This window comes from Halichoerus grypus, chromosome 5 (genome assembly GCF_964656455.1).
Source record: "Halichoerus grypus chromosome 5, mHalGry1.hap1.1, whole genome shotgun sequence".
NCBI classification, from domain to species: domain Eukaryota; kingdom Metazoa; phylum Chordata; class Mammalia; order Carnivora; family Phocidae; genus Halichoerus; species Halichoerus grypus.
Window position 1 is genome coordinate 138,277,744 of NC_135716.1, and position 13,634 is coordinate 138,291,377.

General features: G+C 37.4%; 1 protein-coding gene across 3 annotated transcripts in view; it reads right to left on the reverse strand.

The window, feature by feature from the left end:
- Nucleotides 1–13,634, reverse strand: part of PATJ (PATJ crumbs cell polarity complex component) — a 347,778-nt gene that overhangs the window by 269,371 nt on the left and 64,773 nt on the right. For all 3 annotated transcript variants that reach the window (XM_078073041.1, XM_036091353.2, XM_078073040.1), the window contains exons 15-17: nucleotides 13,311–13,445; nucleotides 6,755–6,916; nucleotides 2,751–2,882 (exon numbers count right to left, since the gene is read on the reverse strand). In XM_078073041.1, coding sequence (XP_077929167.1) covers nucleotides 2,751–2,882; nucleotides 6,755–6,916; nucleotides 13,311–13,445 — 429 coding nt within the window. The remainder of the gene's footprint in view (nucleotides 1–2,750; nucleotides 2,883–6,754; nucleotides 6,917–13,310; nucleotides 13,446–13,634) is intronic.

Consider the following 13,634-nt stretch of genomic DNA (forward strand, 5'->3'; position numbering starts at 1 on the left):
GTATATAATTTTGTCAGGTTCCTGAGGAAGTTCTTACTATTCTAGAGAAAAACCAGTTAGTGCGAAATTAATATTGCTAAGTAAATTTTCAATCTCTTCAATACTGCTAATGCAGCCCTTTACAACCTGGAATCTCTCCCACTGTCCTAAAACTTTCTCTGTGTGGCCAAAATGTATCTACAGTATTCTTATTCTAAACGTGCTAAGTGGGGAAAGGGGATGTGGGTGGATCTGCATTGGCCCTATTCAGCTACCTAATAAATTCATACAGGATGCATCAAATATAGTAATAGCCAGGAACATGGCCTTTCACGACTTTTGCTAAACCTTCACCTGCCCTTGCAAAAAAAATTTTTTTGAACTTTAGAATTTATTACCTAATTACAACAACGGACAATATAACCAATTAATTAGCTTGCCCGAAACCAAATTTTAAATTGTTTATGTGTCATCTAAATGTCATAGTGTTTAACAGTTCTATATGCCACTGACAAATGGTGAAATGTGCTGAATACAATTATAGGTAAATGTACTTAAGACTGACTTAAGAAAAAAATTCAGTTTAAGATTGAATGTTTTTGCTTCCCAGGTTTAGCTACAGAAGTAAATAAGCTGAGTGCTTTAATATGAATCAAAACAGCATTTGAAAAATAAAATATTTTTCTATCAGTTCTCTGAGAAGCACAAAGGCAAAATTACTTCTTTTGCAGCAAAATTACTTTATACAATTTGTGCAGAAATGTCAGTATATGTAATGATGATTATAGGAGGATAAGGGGTAGGGGGGAGAAACATAGAATTTTATTAAAAAAATAAAATTAAAAAAAAACCAAAGTATGCCTCAAGGCATACCTATAGGAGTGCAGTGAAGAAAAATTTTTTTCCATATTTGGAACTTTTTTTTTTTTTTTTTTAAGTGTAAAGCTCAGAACTGATACAAGAATTCTTGTTAACTACAGGTTAAACTCTTAAAGACTCTCAACTTTTTCTTTCTCTCCTTTACTGAAGTTTTTTATTTCTAAAGCACTTCTCTGCTTTAACATGGAATATTCAAAATATAAAACTTATACATAATGTCATTTAAGAGGGTAAGAGCAACCATTATATAAGAATGCAAATACATATAGGTTCCAATCATAATGGAAATGTAGCTGAATATCTAACACTTCATCTGAAAGGTGTTTTCATATCTAACACTTCATCTGAAAGGTGTTTTGTAAACTAAATCCTAATTATCAAAATGGTTAACAAAAAATCTCATTGAATGTGTTCATTTACTTCCAGTTATTTTTGGCTAAACTAACTTTATTCAATCATTCTGCGAATGCTTATCATTTATCATGTGGTAGATAATAAGGGTACATTGGGGAAGAAAAATTGAGATGGTACCTACAATTTGTTTTATATGCCCTTATATTTTTTAATAGTTTTTATTTTTTTTAATTTAAACTCCATTAATTAACATAGAATATATTATTAGTTTCAGAGGTATAGGTCAGTGATTAGTCTTACATAACACCCAGTGCTCGTTATACCATGTGACCTCCTTAATGTCCATCACCCAGTTACCCCATCCCCCATATACCCTTATATTAACCAGTATAGAAACTTCTAAAATCTTACAGTATTGATACTTGATAAAAGTATTTCCCCAAATATGCATTATTTATAATCCACAAATCATAATTCAGTAATATTCCAAAGAAAAGTTCTAATAACAGAGAGGGTTATCTGGCACAGAAATATGCCAGCAAAAACGAACAATCTATTTCAGTAATCTTAAATCACACTACCTAAATATGGAATTTAATGTCTTACATAATGCTCAAAGTATTTTTCTTTTAATCTGTTCCCGAATGCCTTATTATATTAAAAAAATTGATTTTTATATCACTTGGCATTTTATGTGCTTTGATAGAGTACATTTTGCTTTATTAAACCACAATGTGTTTAGGCAGCACTAAAGTATTAAAATATGCATCTTAAAAGTGAAGAGGTTTTTTGCCAACAGTTTTAAACTCCCCATGATAATCAGAAGGTCTAAAAATACTGTAAACCAGTAAACTGATACAACATATAGATGTCCTATTGTGATCTTTCACACACAACCCTCCAAATGCATTAGTGACTTTAGCTATAAATGGAATACATATAAATACATAAATAGTATGTGTTCTGTGTTAAATATAAACATGTAATTTCATCAAGAACATTTCTTTTTAATCAAGCTCATTGATATCAACAAATAAGCAAAACAAAAACCTTCGTGTGAAATGGAGATAGAAGAGTGAGAGTTGGGAATGACTCTAATGTGGACGGGTTTCTTTCTGGGGTGATGAAAGGGTTCTAAAATTAGACTGTGGTGATGGCTGCACAACTCTGAATATACTAAAAACAACCCAAAGCATGCTTGAAATGCATGAATTTTATGATATGTGAAATAGATCTCAATAAAAATGGGACCGAAAAACCCTCCATATAAAAAAATTCTTCAAACTCCAGTCTCTAAAAGCATCCATGGGTATAAAATTATTGCTTCCCTCACTGTTCAATTATTATATCATCCCTCATTTTATTCACTAAGAAAGCTACCAAATGCAAAGGTAACAATGGAAATTTTAACACCTGTCTTTGGATGGTAGCATTCTATCTCAAATCATTCAGTTTTCCCTAGTGGGTGCCTTAAATAATTACTACTTCACATACCTTTAAAACAAATCTCTCCAAAAACTCAATATAGATTCTTATACCTGGTAATCCAAGATGCTGAATCCCAAGCCTTTATGATCTTTTACTAGTTCAACAATCTTGACTTCAGGAGACCATAGTGCTAATTCCCCATCATCATCATCTTCAGTATTGATGCCTACACTGTGGTCAGCCTGAAAAAGATAAATGCTTCAAAACATTGTCCTTTCAATTCTGAAAAGAATTAACATATCAGGAATCTCATAGCTTCTTCTCCAACTGGGAATTCTCTTTGGCATGCATACTTTATCTTTTTAATCTTTTCAGAAGGGGCATGCCCTGGGGCATACACACTCTAGTATAAGATCTTCATGGAAATTCAAGTACTTAAAAATGCAGACTGTTCATAGAGTTGGATTTTTTTAAATGTAAAGTACCTGTTTCATTCAAAATATTAACACTGACCTCTTATACTTCAATGAGTTCTGTCATCCCATTAGAAGCATAAAAGGAAAAATACGCAATTTAAGAAAAAAAATGAAAATACCATATAAAATCAAAGCTTATAAGATATTTAGGTAGCAAAACATGAACTCATAATTACAGTGAAAGATAGAAAGATGCCAACAGAGAGAGAGGATAGTACAAGACACAAGAGAAACCACTTCGTTGGCTTCTGGAAATTTTCAAGAAAAACTTCACTAGGAAAGTGGAAAAAAATCCAAGTCCTTGGGAATCATCTAAGTCTAAAAAACCGGTAAAAAAAAAAAAAAAAAAAAATCACTGAGTTGAAATAATGAAAATCTCATCTTGGAGGATCTAAGTCAGCAAAACTATCCAATACACAAGTCCTTGGTTATTTTCCTTGACTTCATACCCCCAAAGCCCCTATTCCAGGCTCCCCCCTCCTTTCAGGGAGAGTCACTGCTACAGGGACTTCTACGAAGCTCAATGATAGCGGGTAAATGAGTCGACTACACAGAAGAAGAGCTGCTTCAACGTTCAGTTTTTATTACTATTTATAGCACTGTATTGCGTTTTCATATGATTTATCTTCCTCAAAATATTCTGAACATCTATCTGAAGCTCAAAGATTATCTTCTTTTTCTTTGTAGCCCTAGCAACTAACAAAATGACAAGCTAGAATGGAAACTCTGTGTGGGCTACCATGGGGTTTACCAATAGCTATCCACTCAGCCCACAACAGAGCCCGGCTCACAGTAGGCGCTTGATAAATATTTGTCCAATACATTAACAAATCATCCATCTTTGACTGCATATCCCTTGAAACTTTTTAAATAAAGCTACAGACTAAATAGTAATCTTTAAAAATAGACTTCTTAAAACTTCGGGTGCTCTTAGTAAATAGAATCAAAGTGCATCATTCCCAGGAACATAATTTTTAGTGACTTGCATTAGAAAATCCACTTAATGAAATCAAAGGGAGGGGACCCATCTAATATGGAAGAGTAAGGCACCATAACAAGTACAAAAACATTTTTTAAATTAGGGTTGGTCCAGATCTCAAACTGTCCCCGCAGGACATGGAAAGTCAAAACTCAATCCATGGTGGATTGAGTCTAAACATGGGAACAATTTCTGGGTTCTTGAATTACAAAACTTGAAATTAGTGGGATGTTCTGGATCAATAACCTCTGTATATATCAGCCTGATGTGAGGAAATGATATTTAAAAAGAAAACATTTTTATACCTTCCAATAAAAAGTAAAGTTCCAATAGCTAATATGATTGATGTTTTACTGGGGCATTTAATACCCTCACTTATTAATGAGCATTAAATTCTGGCTGAGCTGCCTAACCAGATAAGGCTTAAGAACCTAAGATGATATGGGGATAAATGAAAAAAGAAAAAAAAAGACAGAAAAGCCAGGATTTTAAGAAACTGCACACACTTATAAAGCCTAAGTTTACAGAAATTTTAAGGCATCCAAGGTATATAAGATATTATACTCCAACCTGAGATACATCACTTTGATACAATCAATTCTGTATAACTCCTGTATTTACAGAATAGAAAGCAATCAACTAATGGGCAGCAAGGCTGACATTTAGAATAACTCAAAGCTGTTGTTTACCCATTGTGGTAAAGGATGACAGATGGGAGCACTGAGTCAGCAAGCTGGGTGATTTACACACCCTGTAAGATTAGATTAAAGGCATTTTTATCAATCTTTAGAGGTAAGCCCTCATCCACATGAATTTTAGTAAAGATACTAAGAATCACAAAAGTGGTATTCAAGTTCCTTCCCTGAAATATGTTTTACCAAAGATAAACATTAAGAAAAAAAAGATTCTCGGGGCACCTGGATGGCTCAGTCAATAAGCATCTGCCTTCGGCTCAGGTCATGATCCCAGGGTCCTGGGATCGAGCCCCGCATCGGGCTCCCTGCTCCGCCGGAAGCCTGCTTCTCCCTCTCCCACTCCCCCTGCTTGTGTTCCCTCTCTCGCTGTGTCTCTCTCTGTCAAATAAATCTTTAAAAAAAAAAAAAAAAGGTTCTCAATCAATAATGGACTAAGCAATTCTTATACACCCAGTACAGAATAAAAACACTATGAGACACAAAATAATCTTAAGATACGACTCTGCTCACAGGAGCTGAGTTTTCTTGTAAAAGCAAGCTTAATACACATGAAAGCATCTGTGACCATAAGACAGGGCTAGCCTGTCACATACTTCAGGAAATCAGGAAACAAAGATGGCTGGACTGGAGGAGTCAAGAGCTATAATTAACTTTTCCAGAGCACTTCTCAGGTGCAAGGCATTGCACTAAGAGCTGGGCATATATTACTTCATTTCCTTCTCATACAAACTGATGAGGGCAGTAAGTACTATAAGTATCCCCAATTTTCAAAGAATGAATATGAACAGAAAGTCAAGTTATTTGCTCAAGAATTCACTAAGTGGTAGATGCACGATTATCTTGAAACTCAGACCACAGGCAGGTAAAGGGAAGGCTCTGTGTGTCTAAACTGGTGTTAATGGGTGGCTCAGTTGGTTAAATGTCTGCCTTCAGCTCAGGGCATCTGAGTGGCTCAGTTGGTTAAATGTCTGCCTTCAGCTCAGGTCATGATCTCAGGGTCCTGGCATCAAGCCCTGCATCAGGCTCCCTGCTCAGCAGTGAGTCTGCTTCTCCCTCTCCCTCTGCTGCTCCCCCTGCTTGTACACTCTCTCTCTGTCAAATAAATAAAATCTTAAAAAATATATAAATAAATAAACTGGTGTTAAGGAACTATAATCTGTAAGGGAGTGGGGGTAGGGTAGGGGAAGTGGCATAAGAGATGACGTTACAATTGGCATAAGATGGCAAAGCACGGGGGCGCCTGGGTGGCTCAGTCGTTAGGCATCTGCCTTCGGCTCAGGTTGTGATCCCGGGGTCCCGGGATCGAGCCCCACATTGGGCTCCCTGCTCCGTGGGAGGCCTGCTTCTCCCTCTCCCACTCCCCCTGCTTATGTTCCCTCTCTCGCTGTCTCTGTCAAGTAAATAAATAAAATCTTTAAAAAAAAGAATGGTAAAGCACATGCTTAAAACTATTTTTATAATCAAAATGTTCTTAAAAAAAAAGTACCAAGAGCACAGAAAATGTTATTTTATTCTCTGACCTTCTGAAGGCTTTTACAGCAATTTTTACTCACTTCGAAATTGGTCATAGATCTTCATATTTCTAAGGCTCTGAAAAAGGGAAGTCCATTAGATATTCAACACTCACCAACATCTTAAGTTTAAGATGAACTGAGCTGAACTGGGAGCCAAAACTAATGAGCCCAGGAAATTACTAAAAAAACGTTCTCTAAAATCGAAGTGCATGCACATTAATGTCACCAACATTTCAAGTAAAAAGAAAAAAAAGAAGAAGAGAAAAAGTTTTATGATGTGAAATGAAAAGTAACGGTTTGTAAAGCTATGCATTATTGCCTTTGAGCGCTACTGTAGTCAAATAAAAGAAGATGGAAATTTCTCCCCTCCTTTCATATCCAAATACACTCTTCAGGGCATTCTTGATGAATGCTCATTCCTATGGGAACCACAGAATATTCAGTTAGTACCTCCATCTTGGGAAGAGGGGCTTCAGTGTTCCTTGGTTCATCCACAGAAGCTTCATCATCAAATAATCGTCGACAGCAAACCAGGGTAAAGGGAGGAGGCACCTCTTTGAGAAAAGAGACTGCTTCTCGGCGAGATTTCCCATACAGTTGCACGCCATTGACCTAGAAAGACAAGTGATAAGTCAGAATTGAGCAGGCCCCGAAGAAAAAACCAAAGTCCCATGCTCACATGGATCTATCCAAATAAAAACAGGATTGTTTTATTTTCCCCATGAGCAAAGGGTCTAAACGTAACCACATTATTTTAGCAGTAACTAAAAACGTTAGAAATCAAATGTATAAAAATTAAGGCTAAACCTTTATTGAATTTCAGTGAAGAAAGTCTAAGATGTGTGCAGATGACAAGTGATCTGCCTAATTTTTCACACCTCCATCGTTTCTCTTTTCTACCCTCCAATGAATTCTCTCATCTACTTCTATACATCTCTCCTTAAACACACTAGATATCATTGTTAGCCTTCCTAAGACCACCTCCTTTTGCTTTTTCATTTCATAAAAGTATCATTATAGATATTCACACTAATTTGAAAGCTGTAATTAAAAACCGCTCAATTTACAATGTGTAGGTAACAAAATCTAGGATACTCAGCTGTCAAAATTTAGCATCACTTTTCACAATTTTCTTTCATATGCCATAAACTATTTTTTAATTTAAATTCCATTAGCCAACATATAGCACATCCTTAGTTTCAGATGTAGAGTTCAATTAATTCATCAGTTGCATATAACACCCAGTGCTCATCACATCACATGCCCTCCTTAATGCCCATCCACCCAGTTACCCCATTCCCCCCCCAACCTCCCATCCAGCAACCCTCAGTTTGTTTCCTAGAGTTAAGAGTCTCTCATGGTTTTTCTCCCTCTCTGATGCTTAATACCATCCTAGAGAAATCATGTCTATAGAAATACATGTAAGTTTCCCTCCCTTCTATTCTTACTTGTTCTGCTCACACAGCCGTCAAGTATAGGAGGTGTGTCAGTTTTCAAATTGTCTGATGTGTGTTCCATATGCTTAAAAGAACAAAATGATAACCAACTACTCCTAATGCTTCGCACTTATCACCACAAAATTATCTAAGTTTCATATTTTAGTGCACAGTAATAATATTTTGCACCAAAGATGACTTAGAAAGATAAACCTATTTTAATTTTTTATCTATTTGACTTAAGCTCCAGAAGCTCTCTCAGTTCTGACTCAATGCCACTAAAACTGATCTGCCTGCTACTGCCAAAAGCTGAGGCATGAACATAATCCAGGCATTAACTCAATCTTTTCCCATCTGACTCCTACCTTCCTGGGAGGGTTCAGTGGCATTATTAGTTTTAAAGATATTTCTGGGCGGGCATCAGTTTCTGACAGGTGCCGTGCTAATGTACAGATCACTGGCGGGGCTGACTTTCCTGGGAGAAACCTTTGCACAGAACCTGTCCTTCTCCGAGAATATGACACTGTGGGTTGTTGCAAGCATCTCAGCGGCAGCGGCCTGATCCCCAAGTCAATCATCCATGGGAGTCACTCTCAGGCCCTCAACATACAAGCACTTAGCCGTCAGGCCAGACACCATCTCTCTGCCTCTTAATTATTTACAGAGCTATCACAACAGAGTAAAGAGACCCGTATGTGCTTCAGGGAGCTGGTCCTGGTAGAAAAGTCAGTATCATCTCCCAGGACTTTCTGACTGATGAAAGAGATCCGGGGAACAGCAAGTTCAGCAGCTGATAAAGGTTTTTCCTCAGAAGAACTCAAAGTCAACCTTCACTGGTCACATCATGTCCCCAGTGCCAACTGGTGCCACAAACACAGAAAGTTCTCAAATCATCCGAACGTGCAGTGCCCTATACTGAGAAGCAAGCAAGCGGGTATAACCAAAGCCAAGAATTCTCCCCATATGCAAGTCTTAATTTGTGTTTCACATTACTTCAACAAATTAGAAAATCACTTTTCAGGTTTTTATCTTGGAGTACATTTAAATATTTATTTAGCTCATTATTTATTCATTTGAATCGTCTCCAATTATTATAGCAGTGCCTGGTAGTCCTCCTCACTACTCTCCACTGTTAAAGGGATTGGTCACATTTCCCATTACCATTCCCCCTATCTAAGAGGATTTATGGCTGCTGTAAATAGCTGCTCTGGGTTAAGACTTGGAACAATGTTCTAACCCCAAAGCATATTTGTTTCTGGTTTTAAGCTCTAAGGAGTACACCCCCCCCCCCCCACACACACACACACTTTAGGTTCAGGAGTCACACACACTTTAGGTTCAGGAGTTTATTTGGCTAACTTTAGAGAGATATTTTCTATTTCTATATCTGGCTATTCAGAATAAGCCCATTTTTATTTTAGAGTTCACACTATTTCTCTAGGCCCTCCAACTTGAGACTCTCTTAAGTGCTATCAAGTCTCAATTATTCAGACTTTGTGATTAGAAAGAACACACACATACACATTTGCAGAGTACATAACACTGTACAAGTATTGTCCCACCACATTACCTCATTCAATCCTCATTCATCTTTTTTTTTTTTTTTTTTTTAAAGATTTTATTTATTTATTCATGAGAGAGAGAGAGAGGCAGAGGGAGAAGCAGGCTCCCAAGGAGCAGAGAGCCCGATGCGGGACTCGATCCCAGGACCCTGGGATCATGACCTGAGCTGAAGGCAGACGCTTAACCATCTGAGCCACCCAGGCGCCCAATCCTCATTCATCTTAACCCATAAAGATTGTTTATGCCTTTTTACAGTGATAATACTGCCAAGTATTATCTCTCACAGTGAGATAATGCTTTAAAGTTTACCTGGATGAGTGCAGCCACTCTGGAAAACAGTATGGAGGTTCCTCAAAAAGTTAAAAATAGAACTACCCTACAATCCCACAAACACAGTACTGGGGATTTACCCAAAGAATACAAAAACACTAATTCAAAGGGATACATGTACCCCAATGTTTACAGCAGCATTATTTACAACAGTCAAATTAAGGAAGCAGCCCAAGTGTCTAGCGACTGAAGGAAATGGATAAAGAAGATGTGGTACACACACACACACACACACACACACACACACACACACACACTGGAATATTATTCAGCCATAAAAAAGAATGAAATCTTACCATTTGCAATGACATGGATGGAGCTAGAGAATATAATGTTAAGCGAAATAAGTCAGAGAAAGACAAATACCATACAATTTCACTTGTGGAATTTAAGAAACAAAACAAATGAGGAAAGGGGGAAAAAAGACAAATCAAGAAAGAGACTCTTAAAAAAAAAAAAAAGAAAGAGACTCTTAATTACAGAGGACTGAGGGTTACCAGAGGGGAGGTGGGTGGGGAGTGGGTGAAACAGGTGAAGGGGATTAAGGAGGGCACTTGTCGTGATGAGCACAGGGTGATGTATGAATTGCTGAGTCACTATATCATATGCCTGAAACTAATAAAACACTGTATGTTAAAATAAATAAATAAAGCTTAAAGGACACCTGGGTGGCTCAGTCAGTTAAGTGTCTGACTCTTAGTTTCCGCTCAGGTCATGATCTCAGGGTTCTGAGACTGAGCCCCGAGTCAGGCTCCATGCTCAGCACTGAGTCTGCTGGAGATTCTTTCCCCCGCCCTCCCCCTCTATACCTCTCCACACCCACACCCACCAGCTTGCACACTCTCTCTCAAATAAATAAAATCTTTAAAATAAAATAAAAGTTTACATTGATGATATTCCACTAGACCCTCATAAAATAATGGTGAGGTAGGCATCTATTGATGAAAAACCAACTCTCAAAAACAGTTGAATGACATGTCAGAGGACAGATTGTGAAGCTGTGGCAAATTAAAATGCAGAGGCAGCTCTTCTGACTTCAAGCTTTTGCTTCACTCCCTATCTCCAGTGTTTTCACCAGAAATCTTTACTTAAGAATTACAGTATACTACCTTATTATATCATGTTCTCTTATAAGTTGTAAGGCCCATGGGATCCTAGTCTTGGCTGAAGCACAGAGGACTCAGCTGATAGCTGGGATCATGCACACTTCCTCTATACTTGCCACTATTTCTTTATCACCTACCACATACTAGTAGTGAATCATCCTTCATGCCACTGAATCATACACTAAAAATGGCTAAAATGGTAAATTCTATGTTTTGTATGCAAATTTTTTCTTGGAGAAAAAGTATTTTATTATTCTTTTTTTTAATTGTAGTTAACAGAACACTGTATGTTAACTACACTGAAATTAAAATTTAAAAAAATTGTAGTTGACATACCATGTTACTTTCAGGTATACAATACATGTATATTTCTCACAAAAAAAAGAGAATCAAACTGGTTTTTACTAATTCCACTTCTCTCCACACAAAAATATCTCCTTTCTCAATACCTAAAAACTACAGAAATGGTCTCCAATCTATAGATTATCATGTATGATATCCATAAAGCTATGTATGTGCCCCAACAATCAAAAGATATGATCTCAGTACCAAAACCAAAACAATAAACAAAAAACAAAACAAAAAAACCCTAAGTCATATAGTAAAACCTAAAGACATTATTCCACAGTAAGCATCCCAGTAGGATTCCCTGAGCACTTCTAAAAATAAGCTGCTTGGGGCGCCTGGGTGGCTCAGTCGTTAAGCGGCTGCCTTCGGCTCAGGTTATGATCCCAGAGTCCTGGGATCGAGTCCCACGTCAGGCTCCCTGCTCAGCGGGAAGCCTGCTTCTCCCTCTCCCACTCCCCCTGCTTGTGTTCCTGCTCTCGCTGTCTCTGTCTCTATCAAATAAATAAATAAAATCTTTAAAAATATATATTTAAAAATAAGCTGCTTACTACAGCTTAAAACAGGACTCCAACATCTTGCCCTCCTATGCTTATAACAAAATTTAACAACCAGTCATAGCAGCTTTCCCTCTGACCTCAAAAGTCAGCCCAGAATTCTCAACATACTTCTCTAGGTGGCCAGACACTGCTCAAAAATGCAGTTGCACCCAACAACACTATTTGCTATCCTTGTCATTTCACTTTGAGTAAACATCAACCTTAGAAAGACATCTCTAAAATCAAGGCCCATTGGAGTCTAATCTTGGCTAAGGCTACAAGGTTGATTCTATTAAACCCAAGTTAGAACTTCTTGTGGTTCCTAACTCTTGGCAGAACCTTCTTTTACATAGCTTTAAGTCTGACCATTCCCCACATTTATTTTTTTATAAGCTTAGGAAGTAGTGTATTTGAAAAAACAGTGAAATGGGAGGTAGAAAACATGAACTAAAGTCATCATGCTATGAGTATATAAAGTTGGGGAAAATCAATGCCTTACTTTCCTGTCTTTAAAATTAGGGGATTTAATGCTGTTTGTTACGTTAGCTCTAAGACCATCCAATCTAACAAAATCTCTCAAGAAGGTTATATCAAAGCAGAAGTGCTCTAGAATTGCTCTAGCTGAAGACAGGCTGGGGAGCCTGAGTGAGACCATAGAGGCTGCCATGTTGGGGAAGCAAGTCCCAAGGAGACAATCTGAATACCAGTCAGAAATACATAAGCCTAATACATTAGCCTATCCAGCTAGCCTAATTCTTATTAGAAATAACCAATAAAGCCTGCAAGTGAATGTGTCTACATGTTGCAAACAAGGGGTAGGAATTTGTCTCCTAAAAAAGAATTTTGCTGGGACATGTGGGTGGCTCATCAGTTAATCGGCTTGGGTCATGATCCCAGGGTGCTGGGATCGAGTGCCGCATCTGGCTCCCTGCTCAGCAGGGGGCCTGCTTCTCCCTCTGCCCCTCCCCCCGCTTGTGCGTGCTCTCTCGCTCTCTCTCTCTGACAAATCAATAAAATCTTTAAAAAAGAAATTTGCTAAAAAAAATCCTAATTATGCTATTAAACTAAAACAGGACATTAGCTTCTTTCTCAATCACTTAAATAAGCACTCAAAAGAACATCTAAGGAGTCCCAAAAGATGGGGAAAATGAACTGAAAGCATATTATCTATTTTCTTTATCATTACATAGGCTGTATTTTTCTTTGCCTTTATTTTATTTCATTTTCTCCAGTTTTATTGAGATAAAATTGACACACAACATTGTGTAAGTTTAAGGTGTACAATGTGATGATTCGACATACATCTATATTGTGAAATACTGTCACAATGAAGTTAGTTAACACATTCATCACTCACATGGTTACCATTTTGTGTGTGTGGTGGGGGGGGATGGTAAGAACATTTAAGATCTACTCTTACAGCAACTTAGGGACTATCGTTAACAATACTGTGTTGTATACTTGAAAAGATAGTCCCCATCAAAAACTAATGATGTAATATATGGTGACTAACATAATAAAATAAAATTTAAAAGAAAAAAAGAAAAGATAGTCCCCAAGTATTTTTCAATGTAAGTAGTTCACATTACATTGGCAGTAATGTAATTCAGTGTATTTCTGGTAAAAATACATTTTCCTACAACTCAGAAATTACTGTCCTGTGTCTTTTATCTCTCAGAAATTTTACCTCAAGAAGCTCATCTTCTGGCTGCAGGAGGTTCAGTGTATCAACAGGACCACCTGGAGCAACTGAAGAGATATAATGGTGCCCATCAAAGGAATCCACTTCCATGCCAAGCCTCAGAGTATGAATCGGCAGGAGCTGTAGCAAAACACAAAGCAACAACATCAGACCTGACAAGGGCATATCCAGCTGTTAATCCTCCATCAAGTATTATTTTGACATGAAAGCCCCACCTCTTGAATCAGATCATCAAGGTCGCAATAGAGGACAATAATGGGAAAACTAGCCACCAATAAAATATGAATAATTTGTCTTCTTGCTCTTACT